Source organism: Mus pahari, chromosome 15 (assembly GCF_900095145.1).
Source record: "Mus pahari chromosome 15, PAHARI_EIJ_v1.1, whole genome shotgun sequence".
NCBI classification, from domain to species: domain Eukaryota; kingdom Metazoa; phylum Chordata; class Mammalia; order Rodentia; family Muridae; genus Mus; species Mus pahari.
The window spans coordinates 56894632-56915912 of NC_034604.1; the positions used below are offsets into that span (position 1 = coordinate 56894632).

The 21281-nt window shown below is 42.6% G+C and overlaps 1 protein-coding gene across 2 annotated transcripts in view; it reads right to left on the reverse strand.

Moving 5' to 3' along the window:
* Window positions 1-21281, reverse strand: part of Piezo2 (piezo type mechanosensitive ion channel component 2) — a 372708-nt gene that overhangs the window by 95732 nt on the left and 255695 nt on the right. For both annotated transcript variants that reach the window (XM_029547036.1, XM_029547035.1), the window contains exons 8-10: window positions 6730-6892; window positions 3526-3645; window positions 1133-1171 (exon numbers count right to left, since the gene is read on the reverse strand). In XM_029547036.1, the coding sequence (XP_029402896.1) occupies window positions 1133-1171; window positions 3526-3645; window positions 6730-6892 (322 nt within the window). The remainder of the gene's footprint in view (window positions 1-1132; window positions 1172-3525; window positions 3646-6729; window positions 6893-21281) is intronic.

The following is a 21281-nucleotide window of genomic DNA, read 5'->3' on the forward strand; positions in this document are numbered from 1 at the left end:
GTCTGGCCTCTCTGTAAGCACACCCCTTCTCTCCCAAACTCCATGCATCACCCAGGATGAAGTGCTGATTAGAGGCTGAACCATTTAATAAATCTCCAAATATTTTTTATCAAGATGGATCCTATATGCTCTCTCCAAATTTCATCTCTACAGACTAGTGACAGTAAAACCTTTCTGAACTCCTGTTACAAACCATGCGACAGACTCTGTCCTAGCCCTTCCTGATCATGGTCCACTTTCTCTACTGCATCCCTTCCAGCCATATACCGGTCTTCCATACCTTGCCTGGGCATCCACCCTGCTCTTGTTCCAGCCCCCACTCATTTTGCACAGGGCTAAGCAAATGCTCTGCAGGTCTTAGGTGAGACAACCCAACTGCAGGGCTGCAGGACATTAAGTGCAAATACCTGGGTCTTCCCACCTCTCCTACCTCTCCGACATTATGGGTTCAAGATATGCATAAACATATATACAATTTCCCATGTACATAATAATTAGCACAACTACAGATGAACATGTTTTAAAGACAGATCAACAGAGCTAGTGATGATAACTTGGTCAGTAAGGTACTTGCTTTTTAAGAACCAAGAATGGGAACCTGAATTTGATTTCTGCAATGTATGCAAAGAAAGCCAGCCATGGTGGTATCACGGGGCTTGTAGTCTCAGAGCTCAGGCGACAGAGACAGGCTCGTTAGTGAGCTAGCATAGACTAAAAAATTCCAGGCTAGTAAGACACAATGTTTTAAAACAAAACAAAACAGTGGGGACAGTTCCTGAGGAATGGCACCCAGGGTTGTCCTCTNTGGCACCCAGGGTTGTCCTCTTGCCTACACACACACACACACACACACACACACACACACACACACACACACGCACACACACACACAAACACACAGAACAATGCTCCAAACAACGCTAAAGTATAAATGTGTTTTGTATATTATATTCCATCTCATAGTTTAGACAGGTTTTTAGAGTAGTAAAGCCAATAAAATTTCTGCAAAAAAGAACTGAAACATTTGCAAGGAATTTACAGATAACTCAAATATACTCAAAGGATCTAACTTTGCTTGTTACTTTGAAGTCACTTACATAAGCATAAATGACAATTCTAAGGGTATACTAACATCAGATGGTTTGTAGTCATCTTGGGTCATGGATAAAAGCTGCAAAAAGCAAGGCAGGACAGCATGTTAATTGATGAGCTAGAAGCAGTCTGAAGTACATCTGCATCTGTGCACGTTTCTCTACGAACATCCAGCCTCTAACTAGCTGCCTGCTAGCATGTTAGAAGCGCCATGCAGAACACAGCAGACCGTTGTAATGAACGCCACCGTCCCTCTGTTCATCATAGCCATTTCCCAACTCGGATGTGCAAGTATACAAACAAATAAGCCAGTCACAAGCCATGAGATTATAAACACTTTTGTGGACACAGTGAGCTCTGCCCTACAGTGACTTTAGGACACTCTGTGCTTCTCCTCAGAACTTTGCCAGACTTTGTATATGCCATGCCACTCAGATGTCCTGTTCTGTCGTGCAGAATGTTAAAGGGGAGCATAGTTCAAAGAGCATAGTTAAGAAAACTAACAGAGTCACATGCTGTTCAATGACGAGGCACATCTGAGGACTACTTCGTTCGGCAATCTCACTTTTGTGTGATCCTATAAATACACTAAGCTCAAAGGTACAGGTTGCTCCACTCTCAGGTTGTAGGGCATAGCTTACCACTCCTACACTACAAACTTCACAGCACGTTACTGCACTGAAGACTACCCCCCAGTGGAAACATAAAGATCATGTATACACCTAAAAACAGAAAAGGTGCTGCAAAACGATGGTATAAGGGACACTTGCTATGAACAGAGCGTGGCAGAGCAGAGATGGTCCTTAGCAAGTCAGCAAAGAGCATCAGTGGATGTGACAGCCAGGCATGTGATGGCATCTGATGTGGAATCTACACATATTTAGGATGCATATTTAGGATGCATGAAGGAGATTTCAACAGTGTGACCTTAATGTACAGACCATGTTTCCTGCTGTGATACTGTCATGCTATGTCACAGGTTGTAAAAATTTCTGAGGTTCCCCTGTAGTCTTAGGGAACCAATGTCCAGTGTGTGGACCATTGTCATGTTGTGTTTGGTTCCTGTTCATACTGGTTTATCAAGAACGTTTTTGGGAGAAACTGGCTTTGATTTCGTTTGTTGTGTAGTCCCAATATTGGTTGTGGTGATGATGGTGGAGGTGGTGGTAGTGGTAGTGTAGTGGTGGTGTGGTGGTAGTGGTGATGATGTAGTGGTGATGATGTAGTGGTGATGATGTAGTGGTGATGATGCTGGTGGTATGGAGATGGCGGTACTGTGGTGGTGGTGTTAAGTTGTTGCTGTTGTTGTTGGCTCTACCATTATTATGTTTGGGGTCCTGGCTTTGCTTTGCACTTGGACACCCTGGCTTCTTAGGCATTAGGCAAGGATCTTCATATCTCAATTGTAACCCCCCCCCCCTTTTTGTTGACAGGGTCTTGGAGCCCTCAGAGCTCCCTGGGACTTAATTTGCACATGGTTAAACTATCTATCCTGTCACTATAGTTGGTGAAATGGACACAATAACATCTATTGGGACAAGAGAAACCCCTCAGGTATCTCGGCCATGATACTTGTCTCATGGCGCACCATCTGTGCTGTAAGGCATTTGACCTATCCTATGCTGCACCCTACCCGCCCCATGGTTCTGTCATTCCTCACAGTAGCGCCCCTGCCTCCCTCAGCACAAGACAGTGACACTGAGACCGGGGCTACGTTGTTTTGAAGAAACTTGTCTGCCATTGAATGTATCAGGGCCTCCCTTGTGATTCTTTAAAATGCTGGATGTGACTTGCTGGTTCATTCAGGAAAAAAAGGAATATCTCAATGTCTTTGCAAACAGACTTTTAAGTCCATATAGCAGCAGCCAGAATGAATTCAAGCTGACTGGCAGTGGTGATCTATTACATACGTAACTTATGTGAGCCAACACTTGCCCTGCCAGAGTCTAAAAAACCAAGAGGCCCATAACCACATGCAGGCAGAGATTGGATCTTCTCCAGTCATTTACGGAGTTACCACCATGAAGCATGGAGTCACTCAATACACTGAACAACTCTGCTGCTGTGTAGTCTACCTTGAAACTATGCTCTCTCAGCGCCAAAAGTTTATTTATTAATTTTCGTCTTAAAAATTTAAATTAAAAAAAAATCAGGATTTTTTTTTTTTTTTTTTTTTTTTTTTTTTTGGTATTCAAGTCAAAGCGATTAATATAAAAATTGTTCTCTTCTGGGGTCTTGTGTGAGCAGGTACTTCCTTTAAAAGCCCCAGTTTGGCTGTGACAGAGGCTTCTGGAAATAGCCACCTAAAGCAAATTCTTTCTATAAGTCAGAAGCAGTGTGTTCTGACCACTGGTATTAAACCCCACATTCAATAACACAATGCAGACATGAGAAACTGAATGGGGAAGCAAGCATTCTTTTTCTGTGCCTTACTTTTCTCTCATCTGTTGGGTACTGGGTTGCATACCACAGGCTCCGCCTCCTCTCTGCTGTGTTCTGATTGGAGCTGCAATCCAGGGCACCCTCATCTTCCTTCACCATCTCCTCCTGTACCTGAAACACAGAATCATGGGAGCAGCTACACTCCCCAAAGCAGAGCCGCAAACCATCGCACTTGGTCTCAGCTGTTCAAAGTTAGGGTATGACCTAGCTGGGACTTGATCAATACTCTCCTAAAATTACTCAACACTGTCATGTATGTCAGATGAAGACTACTATGGAATGTTGCCTGATTCTGTTAAAGCTCCCCATGTCACAGATGTTAAGCATCCATGGCTTCTCCATGTGTATTCTAAACTGCACCAGAAAATAGCAATGTAACTGGTTTGCAAGGCAAGCATTTCTAAAAGAGTACACACTTCATAGTATAAGCCTCTCACTGACGAAGCTTTCATTAAAACTTTTATTTTAATGACAGTATCTTGCTACATAGCCCAGGCTGGCCTAAAACTCACAATCCTCCTGACTCAGCCCCCAGAGTGCCAGAGTGCAGGATCACAAACGTGTCTCACCATGCACAGCAAGATGATATTTAGTAAAAAGCCATTTATCTGGAGCTCTCAGACAGTAATGAGGCACAGAAACCACGGAGTAGACTCAGATGTTGTTCTGACAAAGGTGTTCCCATAAAAAGGGAATTAGTTAAAGCAGAAAGTATGGATTTGGGCTCACTGCCCAATCTTGGCTCCAGTGTGCAGCAGAGCACCCAAGGGAAATGCCCTACCTCCCAGAGGCCAGGTAGAAGTCACATATACACAGTCCCAACTTATGGTGAGTCAACATAGCTGCTCTTCTCAACGATTGGAAGTGATGAGCATTCAGTAGAAACGTTACTTTAACCCACCCTAAGCTGCTGTTATAGGTGAACACTACCGCAAATCCTCTTTTTTTAATCAGTCAATGTACTATATATAAGTAGCACATGATATTCAACCCTATTATAAAGTAGCCTTTGCAATATGACTTTGGCAACTGCAGGCTGAGTACACTTAAAGGAGGTTATGACAGGTTATGATTGTCAGCAGGTCAGGAGCATTATAAATGCATTCTCGATGAAAGAGTATTTTCAAGTGATGCTGGGCTCACTGGGGAGTAACCCTGTTGTGTGATGAGGTATTTAACCAATTTAACTGGAGCGCTCACACAGTAATGAGGCCCAGAATCCAGAGTGGGCTCAGATGTTTTCCCAACATCCCTCCGGTATTTACCTTTTGATACAATCTCCTCCTCCTTTTCCTAACCCCCTCCCTGCCTTTGTACATATCTGACAGACTTTCACCTCCTCACTCACACCTGTTGGCTGGCCTTCTTCACCGAATATGCCAGAGCTTCTGAAACTATGGTGTGAACGGCCTCTTGTCTTCTCACATTGCCTCAGTAATATGCTTTCCTGCTTCAGCCTATTTAAATTTCAGATTGAAATGCTTCACATGGCTAAGGGCCATGTCCCATTTGTCCCCACGGGAACTAGCTTGAATCCTATTGTTGCCTGCAAAGCCCATAGCTCAGATTGCCTTGCCAGCTGTCTCTGTCTCCCCAGCTCCAGAGATACCCCATGACGCTAACACTGATGCTAGAGCACTACACAAGCCTGAAGAATTCACAGAGCAGTCCCCATGCTGCTACCTTACCTGGATGTCTACACGGGATGCCACGGTGAAAGCTAAGCACACTAGAAATTCTTAAGTACTTGAAGGTCTTAACTTCTGTAATGTGTGTGTATATATATGTGTGTGTGTTTGTAGAGGAAGCTAACATAATTCAAATCTTAAAGTATTTTATCAGTGCAGCCAATTTTTAAAAGGAATTGGAGAAAGGTGTAACACAAGATTTGTTCCTTCTCACCTCATGGATCTAATTTGTTACTTTGTATCCACCAGTTGGGTCCCAATAGGAAGACACCCATGCAAAGGGAACTAATAAGGATGAAATCTGAGACCCTAGTCTTAGTTACTGCTACCCTCCATGCGTGACACGGGGGCAGAGTGCCATACAAGAAGGAGATAAGATTCTCGTTTCTTTCTGCAGGTGGCAGTTCTGCCAGGGATGAAGGAGGCACATGCCTTATTTGGTTTCCTTGACACTGTTTAATTTGTATTGCATTTACTCTTGGGGGGAGTTGTTTTTTGTTTATTTGTTGATTTGTCTGTTGGTTGGTTTTCCTTGTAGAATGCATAGCTTCAATGAGCATGGGCCTTGTCTAGTGTTATTTTACTTCATACTGGACCCCCAAGTTAGTACATTAAACTCTTGGCCTTCAAGATGTGTCCCCTGAAACTGGTAACATGTGGTTCTAGCACACTCAGTGAGAAAGAAAGAAGGAAAGAGAAAAGAAGAAACTGTTCCAAGGCCCCAAAGCTAGCAGAAATTCCAATGAGGTTGCATCTTGGGCTGGGTTCAGCAGGCATGAACAGCACCCCCCTGCAGATGGAAACAAGAAAGGCACCTCTTACATACATCAACCCCCTCCCTCGCAACATTGACCATCCATCTAGGAGACAAGAGTGGACAGAAGACAGAGAAGAATTGGGAAACACACAAGCATTGGTCTTCCTGTTCAAAGTGCCGTGGCCTTGTTGGTATACCTATAGGGAACAAGCTAGTGTCCCATGTGCTTGAGTGGGATGTCCCAGTCCTCATGCCTCCGGCGGAAGCCATGGGCACCAGTGGGAGTTGAACTTTTATGATGGTGTCTATCCTGAGGGTTGTATGGTCTCTAAGACTAACATTGCTATCAAAGATGGGCTTGAATCCAATCAGAACCACTCAGTAAGTGTGCGATGCCAGAACACGTATCTCTCATGCTTCATTTCCCTCACCTATGAGACAAGCACAGTATTCATTTTTTAGTTATTTAAAGGGTGGAAAGAAGGATACACAAAATAGCCAGCATGCTGCCTATTGGCTTCATGAGTGCCAAATATAACCTGACCTTCCTTTGTTATTACCACTGCCACTTGTAGCAGTTCACACAGGGGTCAGTGGGGAGCTGACATCTGTGCAGATAGGATTGGCATTCACTTGGTAATTGTAGAATGATACCAATGTGGGTAAACACTACCATTTTGCTGAAACCATGTCTCCCAGAGATTCTAGGCACTTTGAAGATAAGCTCAGGAAACATTTCCAGATCCTTACAAGAGGCTCTTGCAGCCAGATGCGAATCAGCGTGGCCAGCGTGTAGTACATCACCAGCAGGAGAATGGGGTTGGCATGGTGATACCAGGACAGGTCCGGGTTTACTATGATCTTCCAGGTGCTGGAGCAGTCTGTTTGGATAACAGACTTGATCCCAAACAACCTATTCAAAAACAAAGAAATGCGGATAGCTGCGGTCAACTGTGACAGGTTAACGCATCTGAGACTAGATACACAGCTACACAATTGCATAATATATACTGAGACATACAATATACATGCACAGGACTGTATACAGGACTGAACAACTCTTAGGATTTTGCTAGCTTGAGCAATTGGGCTGGGAAGAGGCTCAGACATGATAAAGAGACATCAAAGTCTTCATCTTACTACTTGATATTACCAAGTCTCCATGCCTCATTCTATCTCCTTGGTACCCTCAGGGCTTCCTGTGTCTCCAAAGTATTTTCCTTCTGTCCCACAACAATTTTATATGTATCACAATTTAAATTTTTATTGCTGTTACTTCATTGGCTTGTTTCTCTGCCAGTTAAATTTTAAGTTCTTCTGAACAGGAAATATATCTATTCATGCCGCCTTCTGGACATGCCTAGCATAGAAAAGAGTTTATGTGCAAGTAGCATATTTGATTGGATCAGGTACACCAAGAATCAGGTATTCACAGTTAAGGAGAAGTAGGGACTAGAGGATTGTAACATTCCTGCTAAGAAAGAAAGAAGGGGAGCAGGAGAGATGGCTCAGTGGTTAAGAGAACTGACTGCTCTTCCAGAGGATCTAGGTTCAATTCCTAGCTCCCACATGGTAGCTTATAACTGTCTGTAACTCCAGCTCCAGGGGGTTTGATGCCCTCTTCTGGCGTCCGCGGGCATTGTATGCATGTGGTGCAAAAACATCCATACAAACAAAACTTCAAAAGAGGTGGGGAGAAGAATGGAGGGAGGGCAAGAAGGAAAGAGTTTTAAGGACTGAAAACATAGTTCCTGAGAAATGCTTCTGTTTCTTAGAGCTTTTAGCCACAAAATCTCCATATTGATTTAAAATGTAGACTGCACTAAGTCCTCACACACCTTTTAGAAATTTATATTTTAGTTGAAATCAGCCCTATCAAAATTATAGAATTATTGAAATGCCAAATATGCGACAATATGAGAGTGAGGTCAGCTAAATGAGCAAATATTTCATTTCAGGTCAGACTTTGCAAAAATTCCAGTATTATGGGAGCAAATATTACACTTGGTCAGAGTTCTACAGCTCAGATGTGAAAGCTAAATATTACATAGTAGAATTTCTGTGAAATCTATCTCTGTCAAATTTCATTTATGGGTAATTTGAGTTTTTCAAAGCTTGGCAATTAATGACTTACTTTGAAAAAGGACTTTACAATGCTTGTTAAAATTAGAAATGGTTTATTTTTAAAAGCTAATTTCTACCATGTATCCTCAATATTCCTGATTATATAATGGGGAAGTGTATAAAATATAATTTGTTCAGAAACATTGACAGTGTGACATATTAAGGAATCCATTTGCCATGCAGTGCTCTTTTAAAACGATGCTAACAAATGACTAAGCTTTGCCACGCGGGTGAGCTGCATCTTTCCACTGCGTGTGCTGATTCTTTGTAAACATATGTTTATATTATGTGTAAGGTGCTTCACCTGTATACATGTCTGATACCAAGGGAGGACAAAACAGGGTGTTGGATCCCTGGGATTGAAGTTACAGACAGTGTAAGGCATGTGAGAGCTGGGTATGGGCATGGGGTCCTCTGCAAGAGCAGCCAATGCTCTTAACTACTGAGCCGTCCCCCCAGCCTCCTGATTTTACTATTTCTAAAAGAAGTTACTATCCAGCTTTCTTCTCTTCCTCCCCTTCCTCCCCTTCCTCCTCCTCCTCTGCCTCCTCCTCCTCTTCCTTTTTCTCTTCCCCCCCTTCTTTTCCTTTTCCTTCTTTTTTCAAATAGGTTTCACTGTATAGCCTTGGATTGCCTGGAACTGCCCACAAAGACTGAAGACACAGAATCTTGAAGGCACAGAATGCACCTGCCTAGGCCTCCCACATGCAACTTCTTTCCAGAGCACCTCCTTTCTTGTGGATTAGCATACTCCATTCAGATGCAAGATCCTCAAACATCACACATTCCTCCCTTACAAAAACCACCTGTGCTGTGCTGTGTCTTCTATAACAAGGAGGGGCAGTGTAAGTGCATTGCTGAACTTGGATTTATTAAAAAAAAAAAAAAAAAAAAAGCAAAAGGGAAACTCAACCCTCTTCAGTTTCCCAGATGCAAAATGGATTAGCAGTTCCCATAATAAAGTTCCTTTAATATAGGCCTTTTTGTTTTCCTTAAACTCAGTAAGAAATTTGTGTTGAAATTAGGTTTTAAATAAAAATAACATATCATATGTACAATTCATACATAGTAATTAAGAGAAAAATAATATGTCTAAAAGGAAATGTTTGAGTAAATTAACCTGTACAATTAACACATGTCAATTGAAGGCAAAATCAAACGTATAAAGATCAAAAGAGGATGAGGTATTTTTCTCCATTTAGAACCCTAAAACTTACTGAAAGCGTTTTGCAGCCCTAGATGACAATGGCGATTTCTGTAGAGTACATGGTATGAAAGGTTCTTTGGATAACCTGGATACCTTGGGGTTAATCTGAGCAGGACGTTTCCACTTCTGAGGTCCCACCCTTCAACTAGAAGAGGCCTCAGCATCCTTAGCTTAGATCTAGTTTGGCTCCATCAGAAATTCCATAGGAACTCCCCTCAGGTGGTCACAAAAAGAAACCATTTCCTATCATAACCAATATTTCATCCTTTCCAAACAATACTGTGATTCACTGCAGTCTGAATTTGCACATTTCCACACCAATGGTGAAGACTCAGACTCGCAGTTTCATCTTCAGCACCTGGGCCTCACCAAACGGGCAGAATTATGTACTGTAGTGCTGCATTTTATACCAGAAGGACTACGCCTACCAGTGACTTCTCATGTTTATAAGCTTTTGTTCTGCAAACCTTGTTTTTTTATTTAAAACTATTGGCTAAATACAATTGGCTATAGCCAGTTACTGGAGCGATTAGAGGTGGGTGGGTTTGGTGTGCCCAGGTTGGGGGACAGAGGGGAGAAGAACCAGGAGCACACAGTGAGGAGAAACAGCAAGTATCTGGGTTGAATTGCTGGGTGTGTGTGTGTGTGTGTGTGTAGCCAGGCCTGCAGTTAGAAGCCAAATAAAGTAACCATAGTTGGAGTCTCATGTATTTGTAAGCTAGTTGGGGAAAAGCTTAAATTGTTCATACTACAAGAAGCTACCGAATATTTTCTCTTACTGTTCTCCTCACTGTGACAAAACCTTACAGGAGCAACTCCTGGGAGGAAGGGTTTATTATGGGTTCTGTTTCAGAGTATGTACACTCTCATGTTGGGAATGCATGCCAAGGGAGAGCACAGGTGGCCACAACCCTTCATATCACAGTGGATCAGGAACAGTGAGCCCTAGTCAGAAGTGGGCCAGGGACAGAATTCTTACCTCTAGAGGTCACATGTCCTAATGGCTCTATAACTTCTTAAAATATTGCCACCAGCCTGCGACCAAATGTTTAAACATATAAGTCTTTTAGGACCATATCAAACTCAAACCTCAAAATATGGCTACAGGCTATCCATTAATTGCCCATTTTAGAATATCTTTTTAACAGAGTTAATAGTGTAAGACCTATTCTCTCTCTCCCTCACTCCCTCTCTCTCTATCACACACATACACATACACACACACACACACAGAGAGAGAGAGAGAGAGAGAGAGAGAGAGAGAGAGAGAGAGAGAGAGAGAGAGAGAGAGAACAGTATACGGTAGTAAATGTTTGCATGTTAGATGGGACATTTGCAGTTGAAATTTCATATCCTTCCTAGTGTTGGGATTCCAGAAGTCTATGCAGTATCCAGGCATTAGATCATCAGTTCAGCCTTTCCTTTTCCAGGGTTCATCTAGATACTGACAATCAAAAGAAAAGTGCCAGCACAGAACATTCAGAGACTCAGTAGGGTGTTCCAGTGGAAGGGGCTATGAAGTCCTTCCTGAGTTTGAGTGTCAAGAGTAGGCAGCAGGAAATGTTGGGAGAGGAAGAAGAAGAATGCATGATGTGGGCAGTTAGTTCATAGAGACGAGATAGGTAGGTTAGAGAAGAGAGATCCTCATCATAGAGATGAGATGGGTAGGTCAGAGAAGAGAGATCCTGAGGCATTTCTACAATTCCAACCGGTTTTGAGGTTGGGATGGGAAAACAAAGATGGCAGCGTGAGACTGAAGACTCCATCTCACTACTGATACATCACTGGGTGTTGCTGAGCCTGATCCCATTCTGGCAGTACTCCCAGGACTGCCAGTGTCCCTGCGGTCAAGTTCCACCGCACCACAAAACAATTTCATTTGCAGTCAGAATCTGAATTTCTGTTTTTAGTTGGTGGGCTCTGTTTTGCTATGGAGTCAGATTCGAATTTCTTGTCAACTTGTTGTCAGGACATGCCTTGGGTAAAGAAGGTTTTGTGTGCCAACACGTTTAATGGAGTTAAGACACTAAGAATAAGTTACAACATGGAGGTGAGAATGGTTGTGGGAGGAGTAGAGTCTAAGGGATGCTAATGTCTCTTTAAAAAGAAAAGAAGGGGGGAAGGAAGGAAAGAGGAAAGGTAGGAAGTATGTATGTTAAGAATTCTCCATAGCACTATTCAGAGATGTATCACTGGAATTTAGGGCCCCCACATCCCCCTCTCCCCTCCCTCCCTCCGGTGTGCTCTTTCCCTTCCTGCTGTTCTGAATGAGGGCTTAATGCTTAGCCCCGTGCTTTTTCCTCATCCACACCCACAACCCATTTTATTAGACCTTTATGCAAGCCCACTGAGAGGCAGAAGAAGGGCTATCTCACTACAAGAGCTATTCACTTTACAGTCCCCAATTTTCTACAATAACTGCTTTCCACATGGTTTGCTCAGCCTGCTTTCTTTTTTTTTCTTCTTGGTTTTTCAAGACAGGGTTTCTCTGTATAGCCCTGGCTGACCTGGAACTCACTCGGTAGACCAAGCTGGCCTCGAACTCAGAAATCCGCCTGCCTCTGCCTCCCGAGTGCTGGGATTAAAGGCGTGTGCCACCACGCCTGGCTAGTTCTTATGGAACCCAAGACCACCAGTCCAGGGATGGCCCCACTCATGATGGGCTGAGACCCTACCCCACTGATCACTAATTAAGGAAATGCCCTACAGGCTTGCCTACAGCATGCTCTTATGGAAGCATTTTCTTGATTGAGGTTCTCTCCTCTCAAATGACTTTACTTTGAGTCAACAGTTCACACCAACACAAGATTACTGGCAAGCTTCTAGAGTTTGTTTCCCGACCTGTCCCTGAAGGGGGTTTCTCACCAAGCTTGTACTCTGTACGGTTACACGTGTAAAACATGCCTAAATGGTCAGTAGGAAAACCACTACATACTAGGACATTGCACTGATACCAGAGATGTCATGTGATCTTTACACGCTTTCACCACTTCCATGTTGTACTGGCTAATTTTGTGTCAACTTGACACAGCTGGAGTTATCACAGAGAAAGGAGCTTTAGTTGGGGAAATGTCCCCATGAGATCCAGCTGTGGGGCATTTTCTCAATTAGTGATCAAGTGGGAGAGGCTCCTTGTGGGTGGTGCCATCTCTGGGCTGGTCATCTTGGATTCTATAAGAAAGCAGGCTGAGCAAGCCAGGGGAAGCAAGCCAGTAAAGAACATCCCTCCATGGCCTCTGCATCAGCTCCTGCTTCCTGACCTGCTTGAGTTCCAGTCCTGAATCTTTTGGTGATCAACAGCAATATGGAAATGTAAGCTGAATAAACCCTTTCCTCCCCAACTTGCTTCTTGGTCATGATGTCTGTGCAGGAATAGAAATCCTGACTAAGACACATGTCTAACTTTTTAGAAAGCCGTTTTGAACACATGGGTCACTGCTCATCTGCCATGTTGAACAGCCATGACTTTGGGAAGGCACAGGTCCCAGTCAGGCTGGGTTGGGAAGTCTCTTATTAATCATGCCTTCCTCTCCAACCTTTATCTCCAGCTGCCTCATTCCATGTGATTAACTATGATTTTTAATTCTTTTTTAAATTTACTATTAGAAGAGCAGAGAACATTGTAATGAAATAGTTGTTAATTTAGCGAACAGTAGGAGAATTCAGCAATGTAAACAACATATTTTTTGTATGTTTGAAAAGAAACTCTGCTTATGGAGTCTGCATGCCATTAAAATATTACTGATTCTATGAAACTCACTGGGGGTGGGGGGAGGGGAAGTGATTAATTTTCTTTTTCTAAGTCATAGCTCAAATAGAAGCTTCTTTGAACAATATAAAAAGCCGTATGATGCAATAACATATTACAATTAAGAAGATAACTGTAGATTGATAGACTAGACAATTTGCTCTATGGATTTTACTAATTTGTTAGAAGATTTATGAAACATGATCATTTATAAAATGTATTTTGTCAAAGAATATATTTTCAACTTCTATTTATAAAATGATTCATTATATGGTAATATTTATATATGAATACAAGTTAATTCTTGATGTCATTAAGAATTAAAAAAAATAATCAGGATAATCCATAATGGCCCTCAAGGTGAGTTTTCCAGTGGAGATGCTTACAATTAATTTTGAGAAACAGTAAATCAAATTCCCATTTGCATGTGGTCCAAGAATGTGGTTGGACAGCTGGTTCTAGAAGCTTTCATTGAGAGACTCCGACCCACCACAGCACTCGCCGATTTTTGGTACTTGTGGTGGTTTGAATGCAAATGGCCTCCATAGGATCATAAGTTTGAATCCTTGGACCTCAGTCTTTTCGGAAGAATTAGGAGATGTGATTCCATTGGCGGAGGTGTGTCATTGGTGACAGGCTTGAGGTCTCAGAAGCCTGATCGACTCCCAGTGCTTTCTCTGCCTGGTGATTGGGTCTCAAGAGCTCTTAGCTACTGTTCAGCATTGAGCCTGCCTGCTCACTACCATGTTCCCCACCATGATGATCATGGACTCACCCTCTGAAATTGTAAGCTGCAAATAAATGATGCCTTCTATTATTTGCTTTAGTCATTCATCGTGATAGACTAACAACGGAGACTTTTCTTATCCTGAGACCCCTAGAAGCATGGGAAGACCAGGGTCTGATGACCCTAACAAAATCAGCTCTTGTAGAAGAGAACAAGAGACTCTGTAAGCAGTTTCAGGCATCTTCTCCCTACGTCCTGTAGGCATATCTGACATCATCAGCTAGACTGGCTAAGCTGCCAGTGCTTGTCTACCTTCTGATTTCTACAAGGCAGTATTATATAAGCTGAGACAGCCAACAACTGTAAGCCTGATATGTTTGGATTAAACTAATTTTTACAAATTAAACTGGGAACTAATATTTACATTTAAATCCAGATAAATAGGTGGTTTAAAAATCTTTTGAAATTTAGTTAGCTTGAAAATCTGTGAATTCTTTTAGATGTGAAATGAGACATTTTAAAAAATAATGGGATTGTATCTTCATATTTGAACAATTTAATGATATTATAACATGTTAGCGTCCGCAAAGCAATGAGGGTATTTTACAAGCTCACAATCATTATCAGGAACATTTCAATGACAGAACAGGCTTTGTAAAAATCACACCATCCCTGTAAACCTTTTGTTTCATTTTCTAAAAATATTTATTACTTTATGTTTAATTATATGTATACATTCCTGTGTAAGTATGTGGATATCAGTGCAATGCCGCCTGAGTCCAGAAGAGGGCATTGGTTCCCTTGTAGCTGGAGTTAGAGGTGGATGTGAGCTCTCCACATGGATGATATAAACTCTGTAAGAGCAGTACATGCCCTTAGTCATCGAACCATCTGCAGTCCCTTAAACTTTGTTTTTAAGACAGAAAGTTTCCTGATAATTTATGTTTTAGAGTCTTTGTGTCTGTGTTTATTTAAAATAATTATTTGAACCTTTCAGTTGCTTATCTGTGAAAAGGAAGGAATGTTTGGCCATATAAATAGGTTTTAATTATTACACATTTTGGAGATTTCTAACAAAACTACTGCAAGAGCTTTTTTTTTTTTTTTTTATTCCTTTCATAACTACGGCGAGTCTTTTAATTGTCTACTCAAAAGAGAGATTTGAAAGTATCATTACCTATGCCTCCGATTTCCATCTCCCAGGCTGTTAATGGAAATGCAACCTGCTACCCAGGATTGTGGAACATATAAAGCACAAAATGGCATATTATTCTCAGATGCCTCGGGAAATCGAGGGGATCGTTTTCCCCTTGGGCCAGGTTTAGTCCTTTTGCTTGGCTTGCTGGCGTTGGGGTACCCTAACATCAGAAGCAGAGTGTGAAGGAGAGACTGAAGAAAGGGAGAAGCATTAAAGTGCCACCACATGTCGGAGGGAAAAATGTCTTCCCAAGTAAACAAGGACCCCAAAGAGCCTTGCCCACCATGTCAGTGGCTAAATGGATACCACAAGAAAAAGGATTTAAAATGTCAGGTAGATAGGACAATAGGTACAATGAGTGTCAGCAGATGCACACAGATCTGTTCAGACTAAACTGCTGTTAGCTCTTGCCACATTTGATTCTGTGGGCAACAGTAAGAGAAAGAAAGAAGCGCAGGGACACAGTTACCTCTTCCCATCGCTCTTCCTCCTTCTTTCTCCTGGACTTCACCCTGAGTTTGGGGGGCTGGCATGTCATCCTCACTGACATTTATTTCTGTTACATGCATATATTTAAGTAATGGTTATGTCTTGGTTTGGGTTTTATGGCCATTGAAGAGACATCACGACGAAGGCAACTCTTAGGAAGGAGAACATTTACTTGAAGTTGGCTTACAGTTTTAGAAGTGTAGTCCAGGGGCTGGAGAGATGGCTCAGCCATTAAAGGCTAGGCTCACAATACAAAATATAAGTTTAGTCCAATATCATCATGTCGAGAAGTATGGCAGCATGCAGGCAGACTTGGTGCTAGAGCAACCAAGAGTTCTACATCTTGAAGAAGGCAGCAGAAGAAGGCAGTCCCACACTGGCTTGAACTTCAGCAGAGGAGACCACACAGCCCTCACCCACAGTGACACACTTCCTCCAACAAGGCCACACTCACTCCAATAAGGCCACACCTCCTAATAGTGCCATATCCTATGAGTCAAGCATTCAAACACAGGGCTCTATGGGGAGCAAACCTGTTCAAGTCACCACAGAGTGTATGTGCAATTATTGTATATTTATAAATAACACATAGGATTATTACATGCATTTAACTGTGTATTTTCAAGAGGTCACATTTGAATACATTCTTTTCTGCCACTAATATGCATACAAAGGTGTCTTAGGTTTCTATTGCTGTGATAAACACTATTACCAAAAGCAACTTAGGAAAGAAAGGGCTTATTTCATCTGACAGTGTCTTTCACTAAAAACAGGCTCATCAGTTCTGCTAAGCTAGCTGGCCCAGACATCCAGGGATGCGTCACTTTACCCTCTCTTCCTCTGTTGCTGGATTTATAGACATGTGCCACCACACATAGTTTTTCGTCGGGTGCTGGAAATCTGAACCCTGGTCTTCCTGTTTGGGTAGGAGGCATTTTACTGACTGAGCCATTTTCCTGGCCTCTATAATTTAGGTTTTAATTCAGCACTGCATTTTGGTTTTTACTCGGTTGCTCAAAATTGTCCCGAGTTCATTATCAGGACCCCCTCCCATTTGCTAGTGCATTCCTTTGATAAATTCCTTTGATATATCTTTGTTCCTCTGGACTACAAAGAAGCATTCAAAGGCGTTCTTACCCAATTCCTTGTCTACGGGACAACGTGTCTGCAGACACGTTCCTGAAATAGCTTTGCTTATTCTGCCATTTTCTAATGAAGAAGGAGTTATGTTCTTCTAGACTAGTGGTTCTCAACCTTGCTAATATTTTGACCCTTTTAAACAGTTCCTCATGTTGTGGTGATCCCCATCCATAATATTATTTTTTGTTGCTATTTCATAACTGTAATCATGCTACTATTATGAAATGCAATGTAAATATTTCTGGAGATAGAGGTTTGCCAAAACAGCCTTGACCCACAAGTTGGGAACTACTCTCCTAGACAGTAAGGAAAATGGCAAAAAATACAAGTTACATATTATATTACCAGTAGGTTAGAAGGAAGATTCAGGGTAAATGCAAGGCCACACCTGAAGCACTGAGGGTGAGGGATGGGGACTTGTAGCTGATATGAGATAACCAAGCTAAAGGGGGATGAGGGGCAGGGCTCTGGGCCTGCTGCCTGGCCAAGCCCTGGAGGAACCCTTGGAAGTCAGTGTTGTCCTTCCACATACTTGGCTTGTAACGTAACTAATCATGAAAAGTTGTCATGACTACTTTTCAAGAGAAGGCTGGCTTCTGCAAAAGCCTCCATCTGTTTCAGGAACGCATCTGCAGACCATCCTGTAGACAAGGGACTGGGTAAGAACACCTTTGCATGCTTCTTTGTAGTCCAGAGGAACAAAGAGCTTAGGGTAATTAACTGTACCAGGGGCACTTCAGGGTCAGAGGTAGCAATACCAGCCAGTGACTAAAGGCTAGCAGACAGTTTAGGTCAATGAGTCACAAAGCCAGATCCAGAGATGGACAAAGGGAGCTTGGACCACATATGGCTGGATAAACAACATGAAAATGGAATATGACCCTCTCTCTGGTTGAAGCAGGAGATCAGGCATTAAGTGGGGGGGGGGTTCTAACTGACTAGCTAATGACATTATGATAGTCTTTGGCCAGAGACTAATAAAATGTCCCTGGTTGAGTGGGTTTTGGCAACCCCCTTGGTCACCCTCTTACTGGTGCTGAGAACTTTATTTTCCTACTTTATTAAACCTTAATGTCCTGGGTCTTCCTTCTTTTACCCACTCACTTTTCTGCATAGCTCTTCATAAGGTTTTGCCTTCGGCTTACCTACGCTTACAAGTGGCCTAAAAGAGACCCTGTACTATGACAAGAAGTCAGCCACCTAGGAACTCAGACATCACACCTCACCCTATGCCAAGCGCGTGGTCCCTTCCACTTGGACTCCTCAGTCTCTGGGCCCGAGAGACTAGCTTGTGTGTAAGCGTTTATGTTGTATAGTAGCATCTCGGATGGACTAAGCCTCCCTAGATCCAAGGCTACTGGAATGACCCCTGTGCTTTGGTGAGGAGGTAGAAAACAGGATGAGAAGCAGACAGTCCAGATTTAGAATATTGAGCAAGAAGTCGCTGAGCTGTTTGTCATCAAATACAAAAGAGATGTAGCTCGAAGGCCAGAGAAACCTTCCAGATATCTGCTCTCTGGATTTCTCGCACTTTTTTTTTTTTAATGCCTTTGTTTCATTAAAGTATGGACATAATGTCCTGCTGGCAATATGCCTGTGGCTAAATTTAGCTACACACTGCAACTTCTACATTCTAGTAATTTTCAAGGAAGCTCTATTCTGACCAACAGTGTTTAAAAAGTGCTCCCCTCCAGAGAGCCAGTTGGGTCTTTGTATGAATTTCCACTGTAAACATCATTTGCTTGCCTGGTAGTGCAATACCAATATTAGAAAGTAATATATATGGGCCCAGTATCTCAGGGTCATTTCCATTTCCCCCAGCTGGAATTGAAAGGGAACTTTCAGTCACCAATGGTCTGGGACACTTTTCCCTCTTAGGCATTGCATTCAGGAATCCTCACCATGCAGAGGAGTCCTTCAGTCAGTCTGTGCTCTCTGGACTCTGTATCCCCAGTGTCCTGTCTGTGATCCATTTCCTTTGGTTATTTCTGGGATGTATAATGTAAGTTTTAACAGCAAATAGAAAGCCATTCCCTGGTAGGTAAATAATACCTTGCCATGCTTACTGGACGGCTGACTTTAAGCCTTATCAATCTACTTTAAACCATGTTTATGAGCTGCAAAGAACACAAATTACCACCAATCCGTACCTTGCCTCTCCAACCTTTGCCCGACACCCTTCCCTAGTTTTCTTGCTAAGACGTGGCTTATTCAAGGTCACACAGTACATTGAGGAAAACATCAAGAACCAGAAAGCAGCTCATTTGAGAACTATGGTTCATCTGTCATTTATTGGTAATTTCTAGCTTATATGATGTCATTTACAGAGAGTGAAATCACAGGACCTGGCATATAATGTGTGCTCCAAAAATCCTGGCTACTGCTGTTCTGTTACTGCTGTGAAGTATGACATCAGCTCGGCTTACGCTGGCACTGGAGAGCAAGAGTCTTTATTGGTCCCATTTAAGATGAATTTGAACTACACTCCCTCACAGAGGGAGATATGTTGTACTGGCTAGCTTTGTGTCAACTTGACACAGCTGGAGTTATCACAGAGAAAGGAGCTTCAGTTGGGGAAGTGCCTCCATGAGATTCAGCTGTAAGGCATTTTCTCAATTAGTGATCAAGCGGGGAGAGCCCCTTGTGGGTGGTGCCATCCCTGGGTTGGTAGTCTTGGTTCTATAAGAGAGCAGGCTGAGCAAGCCAGGGAAAGCAAGCCAGTAAAGAACATCCCTCCATGGCCTCTGCATCAGCTCCTGCTTTCTGACCTGCTTGAGTTCCAGTCCTGCATCCTTTGGTGATCAACAGCAGTATGGAAATGTAAGCCAAATAAACCCTTTCCTCCCCAACTTGCTTCTTGGTCATGATGTTTGTGCAGGAATAGGAACCCTGACTAAGACATATGTGTCTTCATATATGTCTCTTCATAAGGTCTCTTCAGAGATACTGAAGCATGGCGCTCAGTGGGAAGTCTGAGATGATGTGCAGAATTATGAGCACTGGAATTATGTCTTTCTGTTATTATCAGGCTGTTCACCAAAGTACATTTCTTTCATCTTGGCAATATAATTCGAGGAAAGGTCAAAGAGCCACTAAGAGTGCTTGCAGCAGCAGACAGATTTCAGCCAAACTTTACTCTTCTGTTGCTGCCCAAGGAAGGGCACTGTCACTCCTTCAGAATATCTATGCCCATTTCTTACAAGTAAATATTACACACAGAAATGGCTTACAGCTTTCTGTGCAAAGAGGAAATAGACCTAGAGAAAGCCCTCCATCTCATGGACAGATGGAACTGGAGGACTGGTGCTGTGGCAAAGTGTGACTTCAACAACTTTCAGTGACTGTTCTCCAAGTCTAGAGCAAGGACCGGCTTGGCATGCGGGATTCCTCTCAGTGCAAAGAAGAAACCTCAGGGACTCTCTCAGCTGCATCCATTTTTTTTTTTTTTTTTTTAAATCAGGTCTGCAGAGACCTCCACCATCTTTGCAATGCCTGGCTAAGTGACAAGAAAGTAAGTGGCAAGGACAACTCCTTGTCACCAGTGGTCACAAGGCCTTCCTCTTACAGTATCAGAACCATCAAGGAGTTCAGAACTAGGTGTGTCAGGGGCATGGGTGGGGGTTCTGTCAAAGCCTCCTCAATCCAAAATTCTGTGGTATGAACAAAACCGGCCAAATGCCAAACTGCTGGCGAGTGTTGTAGAATTGCTTTGTATTTTAAATGAAAATCAAGGATTCGGTGTTAGACATGCAGTGACTCCTGAGACATCTACAGAAAGCAGCAACGTGTGTACTTCCAACCTTCTATAAAGTTTTCTCCATGGTAGGCAAATAGCCCGGTCACAACCAGAGTGGAAACACTTTTAAGGAATGTTAGCAGAAAAAAAAAAAATCCCCTCAAGTTCTATGGCATCCCATCCATCTGAGCCCAGCTCTGCCTTTCACACTTGAGTTTCTGGTACTCTGGCCTCCCAACCCTCCCTTCCCTGTTACACTATATTGCATCATCCAGAAAACACAGCCAAGACTTGGCCTTCCTGTTTCATTAGTCTCTTACTTAAACTTTAGACATGTTTCCATGTGTGTGTGTGAGAAAATGTTAATCTGACAGATTTCACACTACACTGTTTTTCTAAGCCTGGAAAAACTTTACACAGAGCCCCCTGGGCTCTGCATTATTCCTTTGAAGTTTTGAAAGGCACATACATGTCTTCACTTTTCTCCAGTTTGCTGAGATTGGGATTTTTTTTTTTTTCTACATTCTTGTAACACTGCTTCGTAATAGCATTCTGTCCAAGGGACAAATTCGTAGCTGGCATAAATGTCTTATACTCAGGATAGTGATTACTACGAACTAACTGAGGCCATTTGGAAAAGTCTTCTGGGTGACAATTCTAGGCATTATTTCTCTGACGTCACATCTAGGACTCACAAGAGAGTCTTTACATATGGTGACTATTTTAAAATCTATGGCTGCTATCCCTTAAGGAAGAGACAAGAAAGGAATGAGAAGCTGGGTACTAGGGATCATGAGATCCTTTCTGCTCTCGGGCTATTTCTTGTGATAGTAATTTTTGCATCTCGTAGGGAGCACCAGACCAGAGCAGGATCCATGGGCATCTCTGTTACAGATAGCATTTCTTCTTCTTCTTCTTCTTCTTCTTCTTCTT